This window comes from Heliangelus exortis, chromosome 3 (genome assembly GCF_036169615.1).
Source record: "Heliangelus exortis chromosome 3, bHelExo1.hap1, whole genome shotgun sequence".
Lineage (NCBI taxonomy): Eukaryota > Metazoa > Chordata > Aves > Apodiformes > Trochilidae > Heliangelus > Heliangelus exortis.
This window is the reverse complement of record NC_092424.1, coordinates 78,510,737-78,537,080: the sequence shown is the minus strand read 5'-3', so window position 1 is coordinate 78,537,080 and position 26,344 is coordinate 78,510,737. Positions and strand designations below refer to the sequence as shown.

Below are 26,344 nucleotides of genomic sequence, written 5' to 3'. Positions count from 1 at the left end.
AGAAGCAGCCCAATGCCAAGAAACCTGAATTTTAAACATGTACAGCTATTTATGTAAAGCATTGCACTTGCATCACTAAGGGAACCCAACTGGGACACTGAAAGCAAACAGTGTTGATTAACTAGGATACTAACAAAAGGGTTTATACAAAAGTAGTTTACACAACCTTTTAAGAGAAACACAAACCAAAGCCACTCACTTGTGCTGGTCTGATCCAATAAGCATCTGAGGAATCCTGTCAATGAGATGCTTCATAACCCAGTGCCAGTGCAGAGACAGAAGTGACAGCCCTGGTGAATCCACTGTCAGAGTGTCAGAAACTGCCCAGAACCGGTCCCGCCACAGCAAGCAGTATAAAATCTAACAAAAAGCCAAGAAGGTTACTTTTCCCATTGCTAAGCCTTGCATGTTACACAACACTTTCTACTTTAAGCAAAAGAAAATCATAGAATCATAGAATCATAGAATTGGCTGGGTTGGAAGGGACCTCAGAGATCATCAAGTCCAATCCTTGATCCACTACCGCTGCAGTTACCAGACCATGGCACTGAGTGCCACATCCAGTCTCTTTTTAAATATCTCCAGGGATGGAGAATCCACCACTTCCCAGGGCAGCCCATTCCAATGTCTGATCACCCTCTCAGTAAAGAAATTATTTCTAATGTCCAACCTAAACCTCCCCTGGCACAACTTGACACCGTGCCCTCTTGTCTTGCTGAGAGTTGCCTGGGAAAAGAGACCAACCCCCCCCTGGCTACCCCCTCCTTTCAGGGAGTTGTAGAGAGTGATGAGGTCTCCTCTGAGCCTCCTCTTCTCCAGACTGAACAGCCCCAGCTCCCTCAGCCTCTCCTCATAGGATCTGTGCTCGAGTCCCTTCACCAGCCTGGTTGCCCTCCTTTGGACCTGCTCCAGGACCTCGACATCCTTCCTAAACTTCCTAATGCAAACACATTGTCACTTCCACTAATTTTCAGAATCATGCAATGCCTTATATTTAGTGACACACAACGAGCACTCAACTATGAGTTTTCTAAAAATACTGCAGGGTTCTTCTGGCAGGTGGAAATACATGAGTGAAAAAAAAAGCAATCCCTGCATTAAGCCTACAATGTCACTGTCAAGTTTCAGCAAAATGATCTGCATGGTCTTAAAGGGGAGAAGGATAAGTGAACCACCTCTGTGACACGCATGTCAGAAGGGCAGGTTCCGATATGTTTATCGGGGATGGATGTGGATACTTCATTTATCATGATGTGGATACTTCTTTTATCACTTTTATGGCACAATGGATATCTAGGCCCCAGGTATGTACATTTAGGTAAGGCAATTCCCACCCTGAGTATCTGCAGGCTGAAAATCTACATTCCACATGGAAGAGAAGACAAAGCACAGATACATCCACTGAAATAAACAGATCTGCCTGGTGTCAGACATATTCTGAATACCAAGAGAAACACAGCAGTTTATTTCATGGTGCCTGAAAATAGTGTTCTGCACACTGCCTAAGTGCACATAATTTCCACAAATGTGCTGTGACAAGTTTACTCACATCATGTGTGTCATCATCACTTAAGGCCACCTGAGTAGACTTCACCCAGTGAAATAGAAATGCATCCCAAAGTTCAAAGAAAGCAGCAAGGTTCACCACAACTCCATGGGGAAGACAGGTGTAGCTTGCTGGATCTGAGGTTTGGGGGACAGGGAAAGAGAGAGACTGAATATTCCAGCTATGTAACGTGACAAGTAATAGTGGAAAAAAATTGAAAAGGTTTAAGAATCAAAATAACAGAAAGTATTCCTTTACTATTTGCACAGTTCTTTATTATCTCTACACATTTAATATAAGGAAAAAAACCAAGAATGAAGGAAATATTGATCAATTTCTTCTATGCAACATAATAGCTTCATGACTGTCCCCTCACTCCCCACCCCCTCCTCCTTTTTCCCCCCCCTAGTTACATAAAAAATAGGAATAGGATTGGAACAAAAGCACAACTGAACAGCTTGGCTAAAGGCAAAATGCAATTCCAATGTCTCTTCACCATCTTCCTAAAGCTTAGATAATTAAGAGACAAGTGACATGCACTCACTGCCTAGCACAGGCTAGACATAAATGCTACTATCATAAGGAATATCTAATTAAAGAATAACGTGTTACATATCATATTAGTAAATCTTCTGACTGCTCTACATTAACAAAATCTTTCTTCATACAGTCAGGACACACCATGTTTAAAGTACACATTTCCTAACAGTGAAAGTTCAGCATCTTCCAAATTGACCATAGAACCAAAATGAACAGGGGAAATCAACCCACCTTTGCGGAAATCCAGAGACATTCTTAAGACACTATTTCTTGACTTCTTGCTGGCAATCAGGTTCTTCTCAGTGTAGCTTCTTTTCTCTCGGTCAAGAAACAGTACTGCCCTGAATTAAAAATGAAGTTAAGAACTTCAGCACCCTTTTAGAGCCCCTGCCTTATGAGGATGGTGAACCACAAAGTGACATTTGATATTTTGCTGTATTATGAAAAAAGAATCAAGTATAGCATAACTAATGGCTTAAATATGGTTTTGCAGAAGCAGGTTTCACAGTGGATTACTGACCAGCAATCACAAGGAAGGGATCACCTGTAGGATATGCAAGAAGCCACTTCCTTACACTGAAATTGCAAAATCTGTGTACCTTTGCTCTTATTAGAAAAAGCAATCAAAATCCAGAAGCACAGCAAATGTTTCAGTTTTGTGTCAGAGATTTTACATTGCTACTTCTGCCTCTTAGTGCTTTATCCCACAGTTTGGTTTGCCTTTGAAGTACTCCAGCCTACATGGAATGCTGGAAGTCCTGCTCCCTATATTAAGTGATTTGTTTCAGTCTGCATCTACAAATGTTAAATAACTGTACAAAACCTGTGCCTAGTACTTTAGATCACATCACAACCTAAAAACATACTTGGTAGATGCTCCAAGACTTTATAGAATACTGATTACAGGCACTGGGTGATCTTCACAAGCTTTTCTTGTCACCCACCGATTTGCTACAGACTTCAAAAGGATTTGAAGCTGATCCGTGTGCTCCATTTCTGTATCAAAGTTCATTGAATTTCTAATGATATCCAAAAACTGCACATTCCATCTTAGGTCCAGAGGCATCACATGTTCATCTACGAAGGCAAACAGACAAGACAGTGCAGTTGAAACATTATTCAGTGAAAGACTTTCCTTGATCCCCCTGCCTTTGTAAGAACAGTATGGAGAGAATAAAGGAAGCCTTAGAGGAAGACAGAGTCTTAACCTCCCTCACTCCAGGTAGCCAAACAGAAAAGCATGAAGTTGACTGCAGGTTCTGTAAAACAGAACAATGGATGTGAATTAATGAGCATTCAGAGTACTCAAAAACCAGCCTGGAAACTCAAGTCCAACTCTCTTTTCCTCCAGAGGCAAGATACCTAGGACCATCCATACAGGGCTCAGTGCCACTGTATGCAGCTTTCATGCACCTAACAAGTTTGGAAAGCAAGCCACATGCCTGAGCTCCCTGTAAAATGGAGAGAAAGTTATAGGCCTCAACACAGTACATGCTGGGGAAAAAACAGGATGCTTAAACCATCCAGTCAGAGGCAGCAGATACATGAATCACTCTTAAGAACATTTCTTAACTCTGAACAATAGGAATACATCTGGGCCACAGATACAGCCAGGATTCACAGTAATAGCACCCACATCTAATTTGCATCAGATGAATGCATTTAGTTGCTGTATCTGCAGTTCTAGACAGCAAAAATGATTTTTTTTCTCCCAACAAAAGCAATGTATCATTAGAATTTAGCCTTTGCTTCGTTACACTCATTTCCTAAGATGGGTTGCAGTGTGCTCAGAGAACAAATAAAGCTCCAATATCTTCTATCACTTTTTTCAGAAGTACCTGTCAAAGTTGGCTGCAGCAATTTGATCATGTTGCTGACTCCAGATGAGAGGGGACTGGCATAGAAACTACCAAGGGCTACAGCACCTGCCTCCAGCTGAATCCGCACAGGATCTGCAGGTGAGGAGGAGAGAAAATAGGTGTAGAAGACTGAGCATTTAGTACAAATAAATAAAAATAACTTCATCTGAGCCAGGACAAGCAGTCTCAGCCTTGTCTGTGCATGCATTCTGGATATGCTGGTTGCTCTAATTTTATATTAGCTCCAAGAGGTCTTAAAAGCAGCCAAGAGTATCATGGCCAAAGGCGTATGTTCAATGAAGAGTTATAGTTCAACTGGTGATGCTATTAATGGAAGCTATTAAAAATATGATTAGCAAAAAACCTTGAGTTTATATTCTCACATCTTCCTCTCAGTACATATATTTTTTCATTTCTTTGCTCAACTGAAAAAAAAACACAACCCCACATAAGAGCAGACCTGTCATTCCAGTAACTTTCTAGATATTTTCTAGTTTATAGACACACCTGCCTGGAAAGACAGCAAGATCAAGGGGGAGCGATCCCAGTGATGTAGGGACAATATACACTGAGATTTCACACCACACAAGGAAGCTAAGTGTGTGAGTTATTTGGATGAATGCCTGTCTGAATTCTTCACAGATTTAAAGCAATTAATTTAATTAAGCAACGAGAACCTCACACGCTATCCTGAGTGTTCAGGCAACAAAGCTCCAGGAAATCTCAGTTCTAGAGTCTCCTGTCTTACTAACCATTTGTATTTTAACACCAACAAACAGAAGGCATTTTATTGCTTTTACTATTCACTATGGCAAAAAAAAAATTACAAGAAAGGTCAAATTTGCCTACACAGACCAAGAGGTATCAAAAAATAACTAATTCAGAAACTGTCCAAGTTACATGTTTTCTTGAATAATAAAAGGCAATATTTAGCTCAAAGTCTTCTGTTGTCCCTAATATGCACAAACTTCTTTTTTTCTCTCCTTAGAACCTAAGTGCCCTTGACTTAGTGTGGATAGTTTCATATCAGATCATCTGAATGGTCTGGGGATTTTCATAGATGATACAATAAATCAAGCCTAGGCAGAAGAGAAAGTTAAATATCAACATACCCAGCACCTGTGGCAGATTTTTGGCTAAAGAGTTAAGCCACTTAACTCTCAGTGTCCAATCTTGATTAGTTGCCTTTTCTATGAACAACTTCACTGAAACCTGGAGAACTTCCATTTTATCCATCCAGTTTTCATCTCTCTCAACTGCACCGAATTTCAGACTCTCAGGATTAGTGGACTGCATAATATTCTGCAGATCCTGAAGAGTCAGTGGCAGTGTCCTGAAACACAAAGCAGGTAAGTCCAGCAATCAAGGGCTCATGCTGTCATGAGCATGTCATGAGGAAAAGAATATATTTTGCAAGTCAAGCTACTCAGCATTCAACTGTCAAGAAAGCAGCCGTGCAATCAGCTCTCCTCTTTATTAAGCTTTAAAGACAGTTTCCAACTCCAAATCAGCTGGGAATGGCTACTATTAGGAACTCACTATTGCCAAATAACCATGCAGTGCAAGATGTGAATACACACTGAGAACCTATAACTGATTTGTGCACTAGAATGATACAGAACGACAATCATAACATGGTTTGGGTTGGAAGGGACCTTAAAGATCATGCAGTTCCAACCCTCCTGCCACAGGCAGGGACACCACCCACTAGATCAAGTTCCCAAAGCTCCATCCAACCTGGCCTTAAACACTTTCAGGAAGCGGACATCCACAGTGTCCCTGGGCAACCTGTGCCAGTATCTCAACCACCCTCATAGTGAAAAATTTCTTCATTTCTAACTTAAATCTATCCTCTTCCAGCTTAGTCATTACCCTATGTCCTGTTGCTACATGCCCTTGTAAGAAGCCCCTCCCCAGCTTTACTGTGTGAAGTTAAAAAAGACAAAGATAGAAATGTCACTGATAAAAAAAGTTACCATGTTGCTAAGGTTTTACAATGTCAACATTTAATCTTACTACTACCTTGTACACTGGAAGCAAACCACAGTACATGTCCATAGCAAGTAAATAAGCAAAGCAAGAAGGAAGGGTATTTTCACAACACTGGTGCAAAATTCAGTTATATTGCTCAAGAAATCACAAAAAGAGTTCTTGCATACATGCCCTGCATACATCTTTCAAACAGCTCTGTTTGAAGGATGAAATTTGTTCTGTTTTTGTTGTTGTTGTTGTTTAGGTTTGGGATTTTTTTGTTTGTTTGGTTTGGTTTTTTGTTGTTTTCTTTTTTTTACCTAAAGCTACTGAACCTAAAGTAACCAATGAAAAATTGCTCACATGAAACCAAGTACCGAGGATAAAATTTTTAAAGCTCAGAAGGAAACTGAAAGAAGAGATTTTTAGTCTCTTATTACCTTGTAAACCCAATGTTTGCATTCACGTTTTCTGCTAAATGCCTACTCCTAACTTAACTCAAAATGGGTTAAATGTACTTACTCAAGTTAACAGAGTCAACTACTTTGATCTGAAGAATGAAACAGTAGATAATTAAGCTTGTTTTTGTAGTGGTTGCATGAAAAGGTATCAGAAGCCTCAATTACAGAGTGTAACTACCACAGCCTCTACCTCCACAGTTTGCTCAGGTCAAAGTTTTGCAGGGAACAGACATACCACTATTTCAGAAATACCAGTATTTCAGAAATCTCTTATCTTACTTAGACAAAAATGTTTTTTGCCCACCTGCAGTTTTTAAGGTTTACTCTATTCAGACAATACATGAGGACCTGTGCATCCCTCCAGACTGTTGAAAGAAGTGAATCTTCAGATGCAAACAGAGCTGTAGGTAGGGAGTTTGGCCACAAGCCCATTGCTAGCAAGGAGTCACCCCAAGTTTCATGGGAAGCCAGAGATGAAGCATGCTTTGTAACCAGTTCTAACACAAGCTACAAAAAACAACCAAAAAGCAGTTTAAAATCATATTCAAACTTATTCAAGTGCAGTAGCTCAGGGAACTACTTAGTTACAGGTATTTATTACGAAATCATTAGAATCCAAATGTTCTACACACACTATATAACTTACACAATAGTAGTACCATAACATTCTATCCATAAGTGAAATAACATACTGTACAGTTCAAAATAGGAAATGAACACTGGTATCATCAAATGACAGCCTGCACAGTGTTTCAGGCTGAAGATAATCAGTATCAATCAGTCTCATCTGGAGCTGTCAAAAAACAGCCTCAGAGTCCAACTGGGATATTCTCTGCCTCCATTATGCTACAAAAGAGGGAGCCATTACCTATATAATGTCTGACAAATTATATTTATCCCTTGGGGAATACCTCAATAAGCACATCCCAGACTGACAATCTTTATGCAAATCTCAGTCATGTGATCTCTGCCTCCAGTACCATGCCAGCAGGCTGAGAAGATTTGTTATGAAAAGACAGATGACAGCTGAAATTCATTGTCCTTCACCATTCAATACCAAAAAATCCAACTCCTGGAGCTCTAACTGATGCATTACAGTAAGTTATATGACCAACTGCACTGTTTACACTGGAGCCAAAAACCATTCAGAATCTAAAAGATACGGAAAATGTCCCAGTGCCTCTTAACCCTTCCTCTTCATCACCTTCCAGGTACCCAAGAAGACATTTAAAATTGTTTGGCTTATCAGTCCAAGGGCACCTCCTTGCTCAGGCACTTAAGAAAACAGAGGATCTCAAACACTAGGCTCACAAAATTATATTTTTCACCAGCCTAGATGGAAGTATGAAAAGCTTTCACATAGAGGACTCTTACCTTTTGGTTCACCTGGAGTTGTTGTGAGCGTCCATAAACTTCCCAACAGGCTCTGGAAAAAGACTTTGCTAATCCAAAGCCCCTTTGTATCTGCTGCACAATTAACGCAGCTGCCTGAAGCAAAGGTGACAAAGATGACACAGAACCTGGAAGATACACAGCATTTAGGGTGAAACGTATGTTTTAACCTTTAACCTTCTGAGGACAAACACCACTTTAGACCTTGAGGAAGATCCAAACCAAATTAATCCTACTGGGACCTGAAAACTGAATGGGTTCTTCCTAAGGTTAATAATAAAATCTGACAAGACTGCAAACAACAGGAGACCAGACCAAAATAAGACCTCAGGCAGTCAAGATGAATGAACCTCAAATGTCACCTTGCTCCAAAGGACAACCTAAACAGGCCTTGTGCAAACCCTTTATTTCATTGATTTTCACTTAGAAAAAGTGAATGCCTTCCCTACAGCAATGGACAACTGACAACAGTGTCTGACATTTTACAAAGCACTCTAGGTACCAGCTTTTTATAATTTGGGCTTACTTCCTGAAAATGCAAGAAACCACCAAAAATACCCTGATTATACTTGCATGCCTTTACTTATATTGGGACATAACACAACAAAATAACCAAACTTCTAATATTAAGAGCTAATTCATCCAAATATATGTAGTGAGTTCAAGTTGTTAGCAAATACTGAACATACTTTTCTTACCTGCTATTGCTGCCTTGGTTTCTGAGTGCACAGCCAGAAGTGCATCACAGATGCTATCTCCCACTAAACCCAAACCATGCAGGAGTAACTTCAAATCAAAATTATCCAATACATTTCCATCATTGTCCCCAGGAATGTAGATTTCAATCCCACGATTCCGCATAGCTCTGGATATTTCCCCATGAGCAGGATCCATGGAAAGGAAAAGCCTGTTGGATATTAGAATAGCATAGTTGAAAGGCATCCACAATGATCATCTAGTCTAGCTGGCTTACATCCTAAGATGTAAGTTTGGAGTTTTAATCTAGCACTCCAGAAACACCAAATCTCCTCTTCCATAAAGTAAATTTACCTTCTTAAAAAAAGGGGGACATTGTTATCTGCTTAACTTAAATAAAAAATCATTATGAGTATTTCTACTTTGAACACACAAGTAGTTAATACTACCAGGAGATATTTCTTAAAAGCAAGGAAGAAAAAACACACTTCTCAGATATAATTCAGTCAAAACAGGTTTCTGAAAAGCCAGAGATCTGGTTTCCAATTCAGAAGAACCAAAAGCTATCAATCCCCAAATTCCTTTCATGAATTTATAAAAAGTAGGAATTATAAAGAATACTTCATGTTCTCCTCCCATCACCCCAACACACTACTTTAGGTGTGAGAGAATACAGACTGACAGGTTGGTTTGGTTTTTTTCTTAAGTTCTGTCACTGCAGGAAACACAAATTTATGGATGGTACGGAAAAAGCTGGAAAGAAAATTATGTCCATATACCAGCTTTTGTGACCAACATATATTAATACTTAATCATCTTCAGCACATGTATCCTCAACTCCATTACAGTGCAGCAGAGAAGTGCTGAAATCCTAAATTAGAACTGAAGAATCAATACAGAGGTTTATTGCTATCAATTTTCCAGTGTAGCAGTCTGTCCTGCAACAGTGATATAAAGCCAAGACTCTGAAGCTCTTTATCATTTGGTCATCACAGTGAAGTTTTCATCCTTGCCAGCCAGACAGTGTCACCAGAGTACATGTCAAACCAAACAGGATTCAAAATACCAAAAGACTGGCTCACAGCTGACATTTTTTTTTTGTTAAATATGCTATTTGGTATGGGAAAAAAAAAAAGCAAAAAAGCAGAAAAGCAAAAGCACCTGAATTTTGGATGAGGAGCTATGGTAGGAATTGTGCCATCTATCACACCTCTCTCACTCATGGTAAGAACACCTCCTGGTTCAAGTAAAGCATTCAAACGGTCCAGCACAGAAGGGCTGTATTCAAAAGAAATTTATATGGTTATAAATAGGTAACAACTGGATCTGAGAAAGAAGACATTCCTGAAAATTTAAGTTACTGCTCTCTCATTATCAAATGCAAAATGCCCAGTTGTGAACCATACAGTACGAGGCAAAGTACCTCAAGGAGGTAAAAGAATTTACTCAGTGAAATAAGGCTACTAAAAGGTCTCACTTGCAGAAGTTGACGTTGTCCATCAGCAGCCAGTCTCCAGACTGCAGGGCCTGAACCAGCATCCCATCCACCCACTCAAAAGTGCCATGGCTCTTACAGTCAGCAGCCTGTGCCTGCTGCAGCTTGAAACGCCGGAACTCTTCCACCAGGTGAGCAAACTCTGAAAGGAAATATTTCTTACAACACAACTTACATTCCTGAGGTAGCTTCCTGTTCCCTTCAAGAAAAATAGTAGCTGTTTTGGTAATAAACATGTATGTTTCCCATGCTTTATGGGAACGTAACAGCAGAGGCTCCATCTCTAAGTAGCCTCCTGCAAGCAAAATCCATGAGGACACTCAGGGTTTGCAAGCACAGAGAAAGAGAAATTAGACCAACATTTCTGTTTTCTCTGTACCTTCTCCCCCATTAGAAGTCTGATAGATATTAATACCATATTTTAGACAATGATTAAAATTTAAAAAACAAAAAACAAAAAAAACAAAAAAAACAAAAAAAACCCAACCCATACATTATTTTGATGGTATTTGTAAAGCTCAACTGATTAATGCTTCAGAGAACAAATAGCAGAGGAGAATATGCAAATTACCTTTAGAATATGCAAATTACCTTTCCTAGCAACACAAGATAAGAGCTGCATTGCACACAGGGTAGTTCAGTATACAAGAATTTGGGTGCAGGCTACTGAAAGCTACCAGGTGAAACTACATAAAACAAACCCAAAGAACCACCACCAAAGTAAGTTCTTCAGAAGCTAGGCTGTTACAAGATGTATGAAGCAACAGTACTGACTACAAAGAAGCTATAAAACACTTTCAAGTTTCTTTGCAGATTTATGTTACTTGTTTTCTTCAAAGGAATACATAGTCTTACTTCAAACCACTTACCATACATACCTGCCTTTGAGTAAGAATTTATTTTGTTGTTCAGCCGCTGCATAAGTACAAGTATTCCCTCCAGTTTGCTCACTAATTCTGCTGTAATGCTTCTTCCTCCTTCACCCAGAGATTTGGGTTTGTAATTCAGGATGAAATTGCTCCAAGCACGTAGCACAAGTTCAGCATCATCTGCACAAATTTCTGTCAGGAGAAGACTGTCCCTTACTAATGTGCTCACTGCATTCTCCACTTTTTCCATCAGGTGCTGCCATGGCCTATTGATATCCACCTGCAAACATTCCATTATGGAGTTAGTTCATCCAGAAGATGGTGGTGCTTAAGGCTCCATTGGGTGCTTAAACACAAAGATGACAGGGGTCTGGCCTCTCTTACCTGTTCAAATCCACCCAGGAGTTCAGTTGTATCCATTGCACTGTTCATTGCCATGATTTTGAGTCGATGGCCGGTCAGATGGGCCAGCAGCTCAACCAGACTGGTTTTGCCAACAGCTGCTGGGCCCACCAGGATTATCATCCAGTTCATATGCACACATTTCATTATAGGCTCAAGGGACTGCAGAGAATGATGCAGAAGTGAGAGACTCCTGCCAGGACGAGGAATATAGTTGCCACGAGAAAGAACGGAATAACCGATCTAGAAGGGATGAGAGGCAGATGGGTGAGTAATCAAAGAGGCAGATGGGAGCTCAGCTCTGCAAGTTGCTTCCTTCTCACTCCACTCAAAATTTCAAGAGCTTACCTGAACATTATATGGAGTGATGTGAAACTCCCTGGTACCTCTATACACATCAGCCTCCTGGCCAAAAATGTCTTTAAATGTAGATACAACCTAAAATCAGTTGAAAGAGAGACAAAAATACATTTATCGAGTCTTAAAAATTTACCATAATAGATCTATTGTTCTAAAAGATTTACTTCTAAAGTAGCATTCCCCCTCAGCTTCACAGCTATGTGATAGCAACTAACAGCTTAATCACAAGTGCCATTTAATTCTAAGTGCAGCAAGTGATTAAACATGTGAGTTGCTCACAGTAACTCCTTCATTAACCACTTCACTACAGTATGAAATACCTTAATTAATGTTTGTCTTCAAGAAAATACTAAGAAAGAAGCCCCTCCATAAATAAGCTCTTCAAATCACATGAAAAGATAATAATACTACAGGAAGGGGAAAGTAAAACCACGATAAAAATATCCACTCACATTCCATAAATAAATCCAGTCTTACAATATGATTGAGTTTTAGTTGAATACCATGTAAATGTTGTGAAATTAAACAAAAGCAAAGGATTTCTAGGCAAGAGAGGGATAAATGGGTGACAAAAATACAGTAACTGCAGTGAGTTTGATTAGAGGAAACTTAAGCAATGAGTTTAACAGAGAGAAGAGAGAAATTTGACAAGCAGATGAAAGAAGAAACAGATAAATAAAAATCAACAAAAGAAATCCAAGCCAGAACAATTAAAAAATGTTCTCAAGGAAGGGCAGAACTACAGGACATTAATTTTATTTACTGTAGGAACACAAACGTTTTCTAACCATCATGCTAGAATTCTCTCCACAATACAGTGCTGTTTATCTTCTCTGCTATCTTCTCTTTCTTCAAAACTATGCATTCAACCCATGCCACTTCTATGGTAACATTACTATTTAATAACAGAGAAGAATATGTTGTGCTTTGCTCTGTTAAGTCCTTTGTAATTCTACTTGCCTCCATTGACACCAGCTTTTTGCTTTTATACTAGTAGGTAATTCAACTGACTTGTTAAAGAACAAGGGGAGCAGGTACATGTTCAACCACAAAATCAAAAAAAAAAAAGGCTATTTTTCTTTGTTAGAAGTTATATTTATGAACGAATTGCAAGGCATCCTCCAATTTACCGATGGCTTTATAGAAATACTTCCTAACAATATGAAGAGGAAGGAAGGTTTATAGAGTAAGAAAGAATATACAGCCCACCTTTTCTTTGTCTTCCCTGGTTCTCATCCTTTCTCCATATACCAAAAATACATGCTGGCCTGGATTGTAGCATCCTGGTGACTGGTCAACAAGCATAAGCTGGCACCAGCGGAAAAGATCACGTAAATTGAACTCCCAAGGTCCTCCTTTCTGCCCCCACTTTTTTTCAGCCATCACTTCTTTGTCAATCTGCAAAAAGTAGGAAGTAAATAAATAAATAAGGCTTTTAATTCCACTCATGTGCAAGTCTGCAAATGTTTAAAAAAACCTCAACTGAACTTCTGCCTTTGGCACAGCTTATAAGAGAGAAGACAACAGAAAAAGCAAGCTGTGTTCAACTTGTCTGACCTTTATTTAGTTTGCCTCTATTAATTCTCTAATACTTAGCTCAATTTTCCTTTTTCCTCTTAGACCCTACAAACGAGTATTTGGAAAGATGCTACCACAAAGCATTTTATGTAAGGCCACAGAATACTACTTTGTCTAAATACTACTACACCTTTTTCCTTGTTCTTGATATGAAAATTAAATACGAATTCAGAAGTATGACCATAAGTAGAATTTTTACCAAGAATTTCATATCCTGCACTCTGAGTAAAATGGCAGCATCTAAGCTACAAAACCACTGATAAGTTTGAAAAGCTTTTTGAAAACCTTTTATATAAGCACGATTTCAGATTCTTAATCTTTTGCCACAGACAAATCCTATCAGGAAAGATTTTTCTTTTATTGGTGTCTCTGTGTTCCAGAATAATGCTATATAACCTTAGAAGCTGCTGCTTCTGTAAAGGTCAGATGCTTCTTTCACTATCAACATCCCACCCATAAGAAAGAGCAGATTAAAAATTCAACTGGAAAAAGAAACCCATATTTCAGTTGTTAAGTTACAGCTCATTTTGTTTGTGCTTCAAGAATATTCTTATGTGTTGAAAAACATTATTTTCTCAACTCACTTCACCAAGCTACCAAACCATAACTCTTTCCATGCCTTGTCAAACAAACTCTTAGACATATCTATTTTATTTTTTCAATTTATTTTTTGAATCTTTTGCAAAAACAATGCCTCCTAAGTTATCAATTAAGCATCTGCTTGTAGCAGTGAAGTAATTCAGGTGTTATTAAGTGGTGCTCTTTATTTTCTTGTACATATATTTCCATTTTTCTTTTTCACCCATGCACTTTTCTATAAATATTCTTGCAAATACCACATTCAGACTGAATTTTCTAAAATCTTACTGGATTCTGCCTAGTTTCACACAAAAGAATTTAAAATATGTACTTACCTTGTTATTGAAATCAACCATTTTAGCAATAGTACTTCTATCAATAGCAGGAAACAGAGCATTCCCAATAAACTCCATATCTTCTGCTGACAATGGATCAACATACACCTGTTGAATTAAGAGCATGCTGAGTGTTGATACAGTCAGAAAACTACAAGATCATGACATAGTTTAAACTAAACCAATAAGCTTGCCTGTGTAAATCTGTTAAGAAAGGACTTGGGCAGACCCTTTCTTCCACCTCCTTGTCTGTATGGATTCTGGCATCCAAAAATCTTAGTCTTCTTGTGCTGTACATGAAAATTCATTCCCAATTCTGGAACATAAATCTCTGCTCTGTGGTCAAAGCATGCGTTTAGCCCCTCTAATACAGACTGAGAAGCCAGATTTAACTGAGGAAAGAAATAAAGATACAATATTAATACTCCACAAAACACTTTAATGTATAGCTGAACAGGTTGGGATACACAGAAGATAAAATTAAATTTCCTTGCAGTTCTAGCACTGTTATATATTACCTCCAGCTGCACTGTTATAACACTGGAGCAACAGAACTATAACTGTTTTTCCTTATCTGCACTTGTTATTTGTACTGTGTTTTCACCAGGATAACAGAACATTTCTCCATTATAAAATCTGCATGTTCAAGATGTTACTTCTGAACTTATGTTCACACATTTTTAACACCCAGTGTTTTGTTTGCTTGCTTGTATTTCAAATGAGGGTAGTCTGAGTTATTTAAGTGCTTTAAGTGTCATGATTGTTTAAACATATTTTTTTCACAATGGGAAAAGAAGTTTTACAAGCAGATGAAGCATTTAAAATTTTGCACTCTGCAATAATTAGAACACATGCTGTCAAGAAGGGAGCTCTGCTCATGCATATGCTCAAAATCACTTGCTACTTTATATGAGTAAACCTGTGGTGGGCAGATAATTTATACTGGCAAAGTGGAACTCTTCTTCACCTTAACTAATCAGTACCCAATACAGTGTATTTATCCCAGCAAAGGGCCTTATATTTCAGTGAAATTATATCCCTATAAGAGTATGCATCTTAAACTTCTGTTGACAGTCTTCTAAAAAACAAAAAAAACCAAAACCAAACCCCAACAAACAAACAAAAAAATCCCCCCCCCCCCAAAAAAAACAACCAAAAAACCCACACCAAACCAAACAGTCAAAAAACCCCATTTCAAATACAAATCAAATCTATTCTTGCTTCTCTGCAGTTAATTTAGGTTGGCACTCAGTATACGTTCTCAAGGCTAGAAGAGGCTTAGTCAAAGCTAGTTTTTTACACTCTCCCTATGAGGAGGGCCAATGGGCAGAGGGACTCAGTAGGGGGAAATTAATATTCTCTTAAGTGGAACAATCACTTTCAATGTGGCACTACATACACAAAACTAAAAGGAAGCAAAATTTATTTCAGTCTTCAGCCCTCAAAGATACTTATCCTACATCCCAAACCATCACACCTTTGCTCTTCCAGAACATTTCATTTCCAAACTTGAATATACCTCATCTAATACAATCCAGTGTCCAGCCTTTAGTGCTGCCAGTAGTGGTCCATCACGCCAGGCAAATTCTCCTCCCTTCCCACCTTCAACAGGCAAGTCTGTCCCAAATAAGTCTGTCACATCCTGTGAGAGCAGAGCATGGGGAAGAAAAAATAAACTACAGAAATCTAAAAAGTTCATTAACAACCTTTGTTAAACTCTTCCTCATATTTTCTCCCCGTCCTTTAAGTAGAGTCAAAACGTAGGCATTAAATTTCAGTAACTACAAGTTGCTAGAATCATTTCTGTGGTAAGGCTCCAGTGAATAGCTACTATATGTAACAATGAAAACACTGAATTTGAACAGAAATGCTAAAAAGCCTTAAAGCTGTTTTCAAATAACTTAGCCAATGCCAAGAAAAACATGGTAGACAGAGATATCCATGTCTTCACCTGGAAATATCTAGAAAAATCTGGGAATTGGCATTTGCCAGCAGAAGCTCACTGCTCTTTCTGGTTCCCCCTTCCCATTTGCTTTTACCTTGAAGGAGAAGCTAAGGAAGAAAACAAAGGAAAGAAGGAAAAATTGACATTTCAGACTTGGTGTCAAAGTTAAGAAGAACCACGCTTTTTAAGTTAAAACACCCCCCAACCCCTTCCCTGAACACTAAGTTACAAAGATGGTGTTTTACTCTACCGTTTGCTCAGACAGGTTGATTCGAACAAGACAGTTTCCTGATGCTTTTGCCAGGGCAGCAACTAGACTGGTCTTGCCCACTCCTGGTGACCCCTCTAACAGCACAGGTTTGTTAAGCTGTAGGGCCCTCAAAAGTCTTTGCGCGTTCACTGCTGTAGTCCCGGCATTCAGAGCATAATCTGTAATGCTGTTCCTCTGGAGAACAGGCCCTAAAATGAAGGAAAGGTAAAGCAGAAAACAATTAAACCAGAATGCTTATGCTGGAGCTGCTGACAGTGTGCTTCTTGATGAGATCAATCTGTCTGTCTGCCTGCTGATCCCTTTACAGAAGTAATAGAGACCTAACTTAGTAGGTCAAGAGAGGTTCTCCTCCCCCTCTATTCTGCATTGGTGAGGCCGCACCTGGAGTATTGTGTCCAGTTCTGGGCCCCTCAGTTCAAGAAGGACAGGGAAGTGCTTGAAAGAGTCCAGCGCAGAGCTACTAAGATGATTAAGGGAGTGGAGCATCTCCCTTATGAGGAAAGGCTGAGGGAGCTGGGTCTCTTTAGTTTGGAGAAAAGGAGACTGAGGGGTGACCTCATCAATGTTTTCAAATATGTAAGGGGTGAGTGTCAGGGAGATGGAGTTAGGCTTTTCTCAGTGGTGACCAGTGATAGGACAAGGGGTAATGGGTGTAAATTGGAGCATAGGAGGTTCAAGTTGAATATCAGAAAAAATTTTTTTACTGTAAGGGTGACGGAGCCCTGGAACAGGCTGTCCAGGGGGGTTGTGGAGTCTCCCTCACTGGAGACATTCAAAACCCGCCTGGACACGTTCCTATGCGATGTACTCTAGGGGGCCCTGCTCTGGCAGGGGGGGTTGGACTAGATGATCTTTCGGGTCCCTTCCAACCCCTAGGATTCTATGATTCTATGATTCTATGATTCTAACCTGTATCCCCTTTTCGGAGAACAGGCACATATACTATGTTTGGCCCATATCTGTCTCTTGGCCCATCTCCCCATATTTATGCTGATTTTTGCAAAAAAGCATATAAAAAAAAGAAAAAAACAATATATTTTGCCATGGCACTTTGACACTTCCTGGTTCATGCCCCAAATTATCACTGCAAAATCATAAATCTGTCCTTGAGCTTCAGACGTATCAATCTATAACTCAGGAGCAGTTTTTGAAAATGCGGCTCTGAAGGATACAGTTCAGTCCTGTCATGAAACAACATAATAATCTACTCCATATACTGCTAGTTCTGTGAAGGAAGGGTGCTTTAGTTAAAGTGTGCTGCTAGGCACATGTTTTCTTCTCAGTGAGGAGAGAGTACATAGCTTGTCTACCAAATTCCAGGCAGTACAGCTCACTGGGGCCTCACTCCCCCAGTTCTGTAATACAGCATTTTTCAGGTATACAAGATATCAGTCACTGATTTATCTTACACCTCTTGGTATCTGTTAAGTATGGCAGTGATCTTTCCTTTTGTGATCTAATTAGCAGAGGAAAATGAAGCAATTTACAAGAAAGCATTACATTCTACAGTCTTAAGAATGACTAATCCATGAATATCACTACACTTTAAGATGAATCATTAATATAGCATTAGGATCACACAGTTTCATGTACTAAAAACTAACCAGTTTAACTAAAAGCTTAAAGTCATCACTTTTTAATCCCTTCACTGTATTTTAAGAGTAGATAGCAATATTTGGATAGTTCCACTTGATAATTTTGTCATGAGGAAGCAAAATGGAGGGACTGAAAACAATTTTGCAAAAATTGCAGAGAATTTCTGAGAGAATTTGTCTCCATCCTGTTTAGCAGTGTACCCAGGACCACTGTTTCCCATGCTTTACACATGCCCACAATGAGCTGTAGCTTTAGTTAGTAGAAAGTAACAGATATTCTGACCATGCAAAGTGACAAAAAAATCAATACTCAAAATTAAAGAAACTTTGTTACTCAAAAAAAAAAAAAAAAAAAAAAAAGCACCTCCTAAAATTATGCCATTTTTAAAAGTCACAGAAACCAACTAACAGATTTGTCTTGTTAGTAAATGTGATCCAGCTACAAACAACACACTGAGAGGCAGAAAAGGCATTTTTCTAAGGCTTGAGGACAAACTATATATTGCTTTGTAATGGTTCAGGTATCCTACTTAGATTCAGACTAGCAAAATTATTGGGAATAAAAAACACAGAACATCCACCCAGTCACACAGTCTCTTGCCTCTTGGAATGAAAAAGGGGTGGATTCCCATGAAGTTGTCCATCCATACAAGTTCTCTCTTCTTTGTTCTGTCATAAATCTGCAGTTCATTCCTCTGATAATCAGTCAGCTCAAGGAATTGACTCATCTTCTCACATAAAAAAGTCAGGCATTTTTCACGAGCTAATAAAGCTGTTTCAGCTGAGCAGGATGTTGTACCTGAAATTAAAAAAGCTAAGTGTGTTTTACAAATACAACTAAGCATGTTAATCTTATGATTAAAAAACTCAGTTCCTTCACAAATGCCATTTTTTGTGCAGCATTCTGTTTCAGGTTTATATTTCAGGCTCATGCTTTTGGCTTCCCATTGCTTCCAGTACTATTTACCATGGACAAATAGTTCTGTGAGTTAACAGAATCAACAACACTGTATTTTCAAAACCCTTTGTTCTACCATCTCTATCATCCTGATCCCTTGTCATAGACCATCCCCCTACTCTCCCCTCTTCTGGCCCTTTCTTGCAGCTTTTCACTGTTTCCATATCTTCTATTTATCAGCTGGGCAAGTGGCCAAATATGGCCAAAAATGCCAAGATGTATTCTGCACTGTGCACACACTATAGCCTACCATGCACAGATGCTGACATGTGGGGTGGGAGAGAGAGTAATACATGGCCATATATTTAGATACCATAACGGCTCAAAAGACTCAAAAAACCCTATGGGCTTTCCTAATTTCTGTGCTAACCTTTGTAATATTATTATTATTACTACTCCCTCTACTTAAGTTTGTTGTATTACTGAAACTCTTGCTACTGAAATACAAAAAAGGCATATGAATTGCAGGATATTTTTAAATGGAAATGAAAACTTCTCCCAAAAGAGTTCTATGATAAGGATTTTGTCTGCATTCTGCTAAAACATATTAATAAAAATATATACCTTCATATTTTCTGCTACTTACCTGATCCTATTCCATCAATGTATACCAGACATGCAGCATGGATAAAAGACATAACTGGAGAAGTGTGAAGAAGGCTATATTCCTTGGCAGAATTTGACTCTTCATTTTCTACCATGGCATTCATAAAATTAACCCACGACAAGACGTCTCGCACACTAAGAATACACTGGCGACTGAACTCTTGATTAGTCAGCCACTCCACAAAGTCCATCATGAGCTCTGCTATGTCCGCACCTGAAAAAGAGTCAAAAATTAATGCAGTTATCAAATTATATTTTTGGTTACATCTATTATGTTGCCATATAATAAGCATCACTTACGCAGGTAGTTCTGTAATGCGGGAGCAACGCGGATGGGCAGTCTATATTCTAATAAGCAAGATGACTGAAGAGTAAGTCCCTGCCTGTGCTGTAGTTACAAATACTTTTAAATTCAAGTAACAAGGCTTAAACAAGTGATTAAGACTAACAGCAAAGCTGCTGGCAAAAAATGAACTGCCAGTTCCCTATCAACACCTTATATTGGAACTAAGATTAGACACCAAAGAGTTGGGGATGGATGGTGAAATAAACACAGCCTTGATCTTCTAGCTAGCCATGCAACATCCAAAATGGGGGAAGAACAAAGACCAAAATATTTCATAAGTGTCCTCAGAGATGCACTTTATAAGAAAAAGTGGTGTGAAGTCTGAGGAAAGTTGAGCAGCCTCCAAAATAATTTTTTTTTAACAATGTTTGAATTCCAACGCACGAAGAAACACCCACCTTGACTGTTTATTTCTCTCAGAGACAATCCTGGGTGAAGGTTGTGTTTTACAATCTGTATCAAATCATCCCGGCCATTGCTTTGTGGACACCATATTTCTGTAAACCTGTTGCGCAATGCAGGAGAAAGCTGCAAAAAGGCAGAACAATACAGCAGCTGAATTGACTTGGCATCATATTACTTCAGTTTGCAGCTACCTGAAAGACTGGAAGCCACAGTACTTAAACAATCAGCAGGGCCACTTTGTAAGTAAAATCTTTGGAAGTATCATCAGTGCAGGAAATGGCTGATAATGCCAGTAAAGTTCAAAATAAATATGGAAATAAATATTGAGGTCCTCGAACAGGTCCAAAGGAGGGCAACCAAGCTGGTGAAGGGACTCGAACACAGATCCTATGAGGAGAGGCTGAGGGAGCTGGGGCTGTTCAGCCTGGAGAAGAGGAGGCTCAGGGGAGACCTCATTGCTCTCTACAACTACCTGAAAGGAGGATGGAGCCAGGTGGGGGTTGGTCTCTTTTCCCAGGCAACTCTCAGTAAGACAAGAGGACATGGTCTTAAATTGTGCTGGGGGAAGTTCAGATTGGATATTAGAAAGAATTTTTTCATGGAAAGGGTGATCAGACATTGGAACGGGCTGCCTGGGGAGGTGGTGGACTCTTCGTCCCTGGAGACATTTAAAAAGCGACTCGATATGGCACTCAGTGCCATAGTCTAGTGACTGTGGTGGTAGTTGTTCAAGGGTTGGACTCGATGATCTCTGAGGTCCCTTCCAACCCAGCCTATTCTATGATTCTATGAAAGAAGCTGAGCTGGTTTGCAAGTAGATAGGTTTCATTTCAGTCTAGGACATTATGTATCAAGCAATGGCTATGTAATGTCCCTTTGCTTACAAAAGCAAACTGCCACGTGGAAATTCTCTAATTACATCTCATTTCTGCAATTCCTCTCTTCCTTTGGTGGAATTACTCTGGCAAAAATCATTAGCACAAACACAATGCAGAAATAAATCCCCTTTGAACACATGGCTTTACAATGAGTTGTTCTGGACTATAAAAAACACTTTAACTGAAGTTTTGTGTGGTATTTTCTGTTCGTTTTTTTTAACCTGTCTCATGTTACTTACTACCAAACTTCAGAAACAGATTTTTTTTTTTTCATTTAATAAGAAAGGTCTTTTAGGATGTGATGTTCATATTCAGTGAGAATGACAACAAGGCTTCTAACTGTCTCTTTCAGAACAGAGATAATAATCTGTTATGCAACTTTGCACTACTCTGGACTCATTTTATTAGCTGGTTTTACCTGCTTCATGAGCCACATTTCCTGTACTTGAGGTATTCTACATATCAAGCCTATATACAGAGTAATCTAAAGGCCTGAAGTTTTCTTTGACATTCTGCTGAATTCTGACTTACACTGTCAAAATGACAGCACACAGAAGTGATGAAAACCAGATACAACCTAATCCTCCTTTAGAGCAATGAGGCAGACACACAAGGAAGCACTGGATGCCAGAACTGGCATGATGCATTTTTTCATTGCATCTCCAACCACTAACCAGTCAATGCAACCAGAAGATGCACGTTGTGCTTCCAGTTGCTATGACACTTACCTCTTTTTTCCCAAAGTCACCTCCTGGGTTCATGGTCGCAAGGATACGAAATTTCTTTCCTGCAACTAACAGTTCTACCTCATTCTCCTCATCATCTTGACCACCTTTTTCAGCAAGGACTAATGTCTTTTCGGCTTCAAGAACGCTAAAGAGAAGGTTAAAAAAAAATTAAAAATAAGTAAGTTTCACTTCACACTTCAAAAGGTCATTTAAAACCAAAAACTGTATGAATTGGCCTGATTAAGCTGTCATTGGCCTACAATACCTATAAATAAAGTTTAAAATCAGTTCATCTTCCACAACTGAGAACATTTCCATTTTGTTCACAAGGAACACTACCTAGCCTTGCTGAGTAAGATCCAGTTCAAATGATGTCAAAAATGTACATAGTAACATTTATATCTCACAGCCCTCTACAAAAAAAAAATTGTATTCATAGGAGCTACACAAAGAAATCCACACAATGTCTTCAAGCTGACAGCCTATACACCTGAGAAGCATTGCTCTAGGTTTTTCTGGGTTTGGGGGACTTTGTTTTCTTAGATGTACTTCACCATGTGCTAAGCACTGTCAAAAGTTTGAGCTGTTACCTACTTGAAGAGGTTAAGTGAATTTTATGGAAGAACGGTAGCTGTAATTATACAAAGAAAAAAAACCCAGCTTGTAACAGAGGGTTTGGTTATGGTAGAAAATATAGCTGGTATTCATCTCAATATAATGGATAATGGAAAAGGCTAAAATGAGAGATGTCACTGCAAGCAGGTATTGAAATTATATTTTTATGTTATTAATATTGTATGCACATGGAAGAGAGAAATAACTATATTTTGCTTCTGGTATTTGATAAGATGCATCACTTACAAGAGCTTACTGATATGCTGAAACTATTAGTATTGCAGTATCCTACTTTTCAGCAACAACTATACATTATGAGAGCAGCATGTCCAGACTAGAAAATAAAGGTGCATAAAAGAAACTAGAATTACACTGATAATGTTTGTGTAAGGGATTCCAACATTGAGGACACTTCATATTAGCACATTTAAGACGTACCTGTTGAGTCGCTCTAGAACAGAATCATCAGCTAAAGAAATCTCATCAAGGAGAAAAAATCCCTCCTCTTTCATTGCTAGGACAAGAGGTCCATCACACCACTCAAAGAGTCTAGAACCATCAGATTCCTCCTAAGAAATGGAAAAGGAAGTAAAAAGTAATTAATAATTTCTATTTTTTGCTTCCATGCTCACACTATCATAACTACTATTGATGCAAGACAAACCTGGTCTTTTGACCTCTGTCTGACTGGCCGCAGTCCTCCCAAAAAGTCAGAAGTCTCCATATGCAAGTGGCAATTCACTGAGTATAGCTTCTGATTTGTTAATGCTGCAAAGATCTGACAAATGGTTGTTTTACCACACCTGCAAAGTAATTTAATTGAAAGGAAATAAAAAAAGAAAATCAGCTCATTTTGGACAGGATTCAGTTTCACTTAAGTGCTCTGAGGCAAAGGCCCAGCATGCATATTTCCTACTGTTCCTTCCCTTGAAAGAAATGTATGCCATGTGAAGCCATTTTTGGCACAATAACTGCTGCTGACTTGCACAAGATGATTTTAATAAAATTATAATCGATATCTGCGTTGATGGATTTCTGCAGATTCCAAGTCAAATCTATTTCTGTCTGCCCTAAAAGTTCTCAACTAACCCAACATTTCACTATACTGCACATGATAAATGTCTAGACGAAGCCGAAGTCTGAGGGAATAAAATTCTGAGTCCTTGGAGTTCTCCATTTATTAACTAAATAATTTAGTTCTCCCTTTTGTTGCATGTTTCTTTCCTTCTCTTCCACAAAAAATTACTCCCTAAATTTATAACCAGCAGAAGGAGACAGCATCTACTTCCACAGCCTCCTTTACAGCCTACAAGACATCGACGGGGGATACAGATGTAGTATCAAGGCTATATTCAAATTATTAAAATGTGTAAGGCAAATGTGCTCTCAAACAGAAATGTGCCACAAGTCCCCAAAAGCAGTCCCTCTGGTGATTCACAGTCAGATTTTACAGGGCATCTTGTTAAAGGTGGAGATGGAAGTCAGCTAATTTCAATTTTACTACTTTCTATATAACTTCTACATAGATAATGCACATAAACCCATACTTGTGCTGAAACAGATGCACTTGCTTTTCTTCAAAAGGAAGCTGTGAAATACAGCAGTTGCAAATCTGCCAGGACAGAAGGTTAGCTCTCCCAGACCAAAGCAGCACTGAAGCCCACGCATTTTGTGTCTGACTCAATGGCTGGTGCTGCATGATGAAGAAATGCATCAAGAAAAAGCAAGGTTACCCAGTGTCTCCCACCAGCAGTACTGGTTCACCAAACTCCAGGGCTCTTCCCACCAAAACAGCAAGTCTCCTCATCCCCCGAGTCCAGACAATATGGTTAAAGTCTCTGTCCATCACTGACTTCTGTGTGGAGGATTTAGCTGCACAACACAAAACAATCCATCAGCCTAAGTCATGTCTAAGAATTACCAGCATAGATTTTCTGGGAGACTCACCCAGTAGCTTTTTCACACTTTCCACTGAGAAGAGAGACTCAGGATACAGTTTTTTCTTGAAGTGTTTTTCAAGGACACTCTGAATAACATCCACCTCCTCCTGTTTCCTGACTCTGCCTGCCAGAAGCATAAAACCTGTAAAACAAGGAAGGGAGAGAAAGCAATTACTATCTGGTTGATCAGCAACAAAAATAAATACTTGAGAACTAGGGTCAGAAAACAATTATACAAACATTTAAAAAGCCTAAGGCAGCAAGGCTCACCATCATTTGCTAAATGCTGAAGCCAGTCACACTCCTTCTCCAGCTGTTCTGCCAACCTGTACCTTTCAGCCCAACGAAAGAGATCCCGCAGGGTAATGAATCCGTGCTTCCCAGCAAACACCGTCGAACCTCTGCGGTGAGACTGTGGTAAGGAGAAAACATGAGCTGTTTTTCAAGGAACCTGTCCCAGTACTTGCAGCAAAGCTAATCAGAGCTTTCTGATGTGACATTTCTTCAAACAAATTGTATGGCAAAGAAAAGAAAAAAAAGTCTAGTACAGTCAGGACTCCCAAACTCAAACTGTCGCTAAAGCAGATACACGATAGGTACCAGAAACAAAATAATGCAGATAATAATAAACAAAAATATTAAGAAGAAAATAGGTACCTAAAAGAAAACAAAATCCAAGCAAAAAGTTAGGTTCTACACCAAAACATTTGTTAGCACTTTCAAGCATGCTCTGGCCCATGCTGCTGCTATTGCTTTTAGATACAAGATTGTTCTAACTGCATACTAAACGTAAATGCCTGTTATACACAGTACATCCAAAATTATTGCTTAAAAGTAATACCAAATTTAGCATGATCCCAAGACAGCTACAAATGCAGTACTGTAGTTTGAATCCAGAGCAAGGGAATATTCTATACACCAAATCCCAAGGCCCTTGGTTATTTTATTTTTTTGCTGCTAGCTTTCTGTCTAATCTGCCAACACCTTCTATCTTAACCACTGAACTAAGCACTTTGGGGGGGATTCTCTTCCTCCAGTTATGGTTTAGGCTTTTAAGTATCTACCAATTAGTAACAACCCCCCCCCAGTGAATTTCTATTATTTACTAATGAAACATATTTACATTTCTTTTACACATAGAAGAAAGACTCATACTTGCAGGTCTAACATGACTTTGACAAGCTTGCTGCAATACGAAGGTGGCAGACTGCATCGCTTGTGCAGGATGGTTTCTAGCTCAGCACTTGGCAATTCATCAAAATGCAGTTCCACAAAACGATTTCTGAAGGCTCTGGACAAAACCTAAAATATGAAAACATAGCACTGCTTGAACTTTTTTGCTCCGATATTCCGCGCATTAAATATCTTCCCCTACACATCCAAAGGAAACGTAGATAATGTCATAGCACAGAAATTTCCACATGCACATAAACATTGAAAGAAAACTTAAAAGCCACCCTGGGTGAGGACAAGAGCTTTAAAACATGTTGCGTTTTAACTGCACTAGGCAGCAAAGCACAGAACAGCCACGCTACTCACTCCCACAGCAACAGGATGAGAGAGTGAATCAGGAGAAAGTGAGAAAACTTGGGGCTTGAGATAAAGACAGTTTCACAGCAAAAGCTGCAGGCACAAACAAAGCAAAATTAGGAATCCATCCACTACTTCCCATCAGCAAGTGGGTGTTCAGTCATTTCTAGAAAATCAGGGTTTCCTCATGTTTTTTTGGGGAAACAAACACTTCAACATTCCCCTTCCTCCTTCTCCCCTCAGTTTTTTTTTGCTGGGGATGATGTCAAAAGGTGTGGGTTATCCTTTGGTGAACTGGGGTCAGCTGTCCCAGCTGTGTCCCCTCCCAGCCTGCTTGCTGGGGCAGCAGTATGAGAAGCAGAAAAGGCCTGGAAACTGTGCAAGCCCTGCTCAGCAATAATTAAGACATCCCCATGTTATCAACACTGTTTTGGTCACAAATTC

At 39.2% G+C, this 26,344-nt stretch overlaps 1 protein-coding gene across 1 annotated transcript in view; it reads right to left on the bottom strand.

The window, feature by feature from the left end:
* MDN1 (midasin AAA ATPase 1) overlaps window positions 1–26,344 on the bottom strand; it is a 100,220-nt gene that overhangs the window by 42,453 nt on the left and 31,423 nt on the right. The window contains exons 26-54 of the mRNA XM_071741328.1: window positions 25,526–25,672; window positions 24,641–24,782; window positions 24,378–24,512; window positions 24,164–24,302; window positions 23,095–23,233; window positions 22,869–22,999; window positions 21,816–21,960; window positions 20,203–20,332; window positions 19,439–19,672; window positions 18,496–18,693; window positions 16,279–16,487; window positions 15,603–15,725; window positions 14,278–14,475; window positions 14,084–14,191; window positions 12,801–12,989; window positions 11,580–11,669; window positions 11,214–11,474; window positions 10,839–11,109; window positions 9,943–10,102; window positions 9,627–9,743; window positions 8,468–8,676; window positions 7,752–7,897; window positions 6,682–6,884; window positions 5,058–5,278; window positions 3,925–4,038; window positions 3,031–3,163; window positions 2,318–2,427; window positions 1,550–1,683; window positions 200–360 (exon numbers count right to left, since the gene is read on the bottom strand). Coding sequence (XP_071597429.1) covers window positions 200–360; window positions 1,550–1,683; window positions 2,318–2,427; window positions 3,031–3,163; window positions 3,925–4,038; window positions 5,058–5,278; window positions 6,682–6,884; window positions 7,752–7,897; window positions 8,468–8,676; window positions 9,627–9,743; window positions 9,943–10,102; window positions 10,839–11,109; window positions 11,214–11,474; window positions 11,580–11,669; window positions 12,801–12,989; window positions 14,084–14,191; window positions 14,278–14,475; window positions 15,603–15,725; window positions 16,279–16,487; window positions 18,496–18,693; window positions 19,439–19,672; window positions 20,203–20,332; window positions 21,816–21,960; window positions 22,869–22,999; window positions 23,095–23,233; window positions 24,164–24,302; window positions 24,378–24,512; window positions 24,641–24,782; window positions 25,526–25,672 — 4,697 coding nt within the window. The remainder of the gene's footprint in view (window positions 1–199; window positions 361–1,549; window positions 1,684–2,317; window positions 2,428–3,030; window positions 3,164–3,924; window positions 4,039–5,057; window positions 5,279–6,681; window positions 6,885–7,751; window positions 7,898–8,467; window positions 8,677–9,626; window positions 9,744–9,942; window positions 10,103–10,838; window positions 11,110–11,213; window positions 11,475–11,579; window positions 11,670–12,800; window positions 12,990–14,083; window positions 14,192–14,277; window positions 14,476–15,602; window positions 15,726–16,278; window positions 16,488–18,495; window positions 18,694–19,438; window positions 19,673–20,202; window positions 20,333–21,815; window positions 21,961–22,868; window positions 23,000–23,094; window positions 23,234–24,163; window positions 24,303–24,377; window positions 24,513–24,640; window positions 24,783–25,525; window positions 25,673–26,344) is intronic.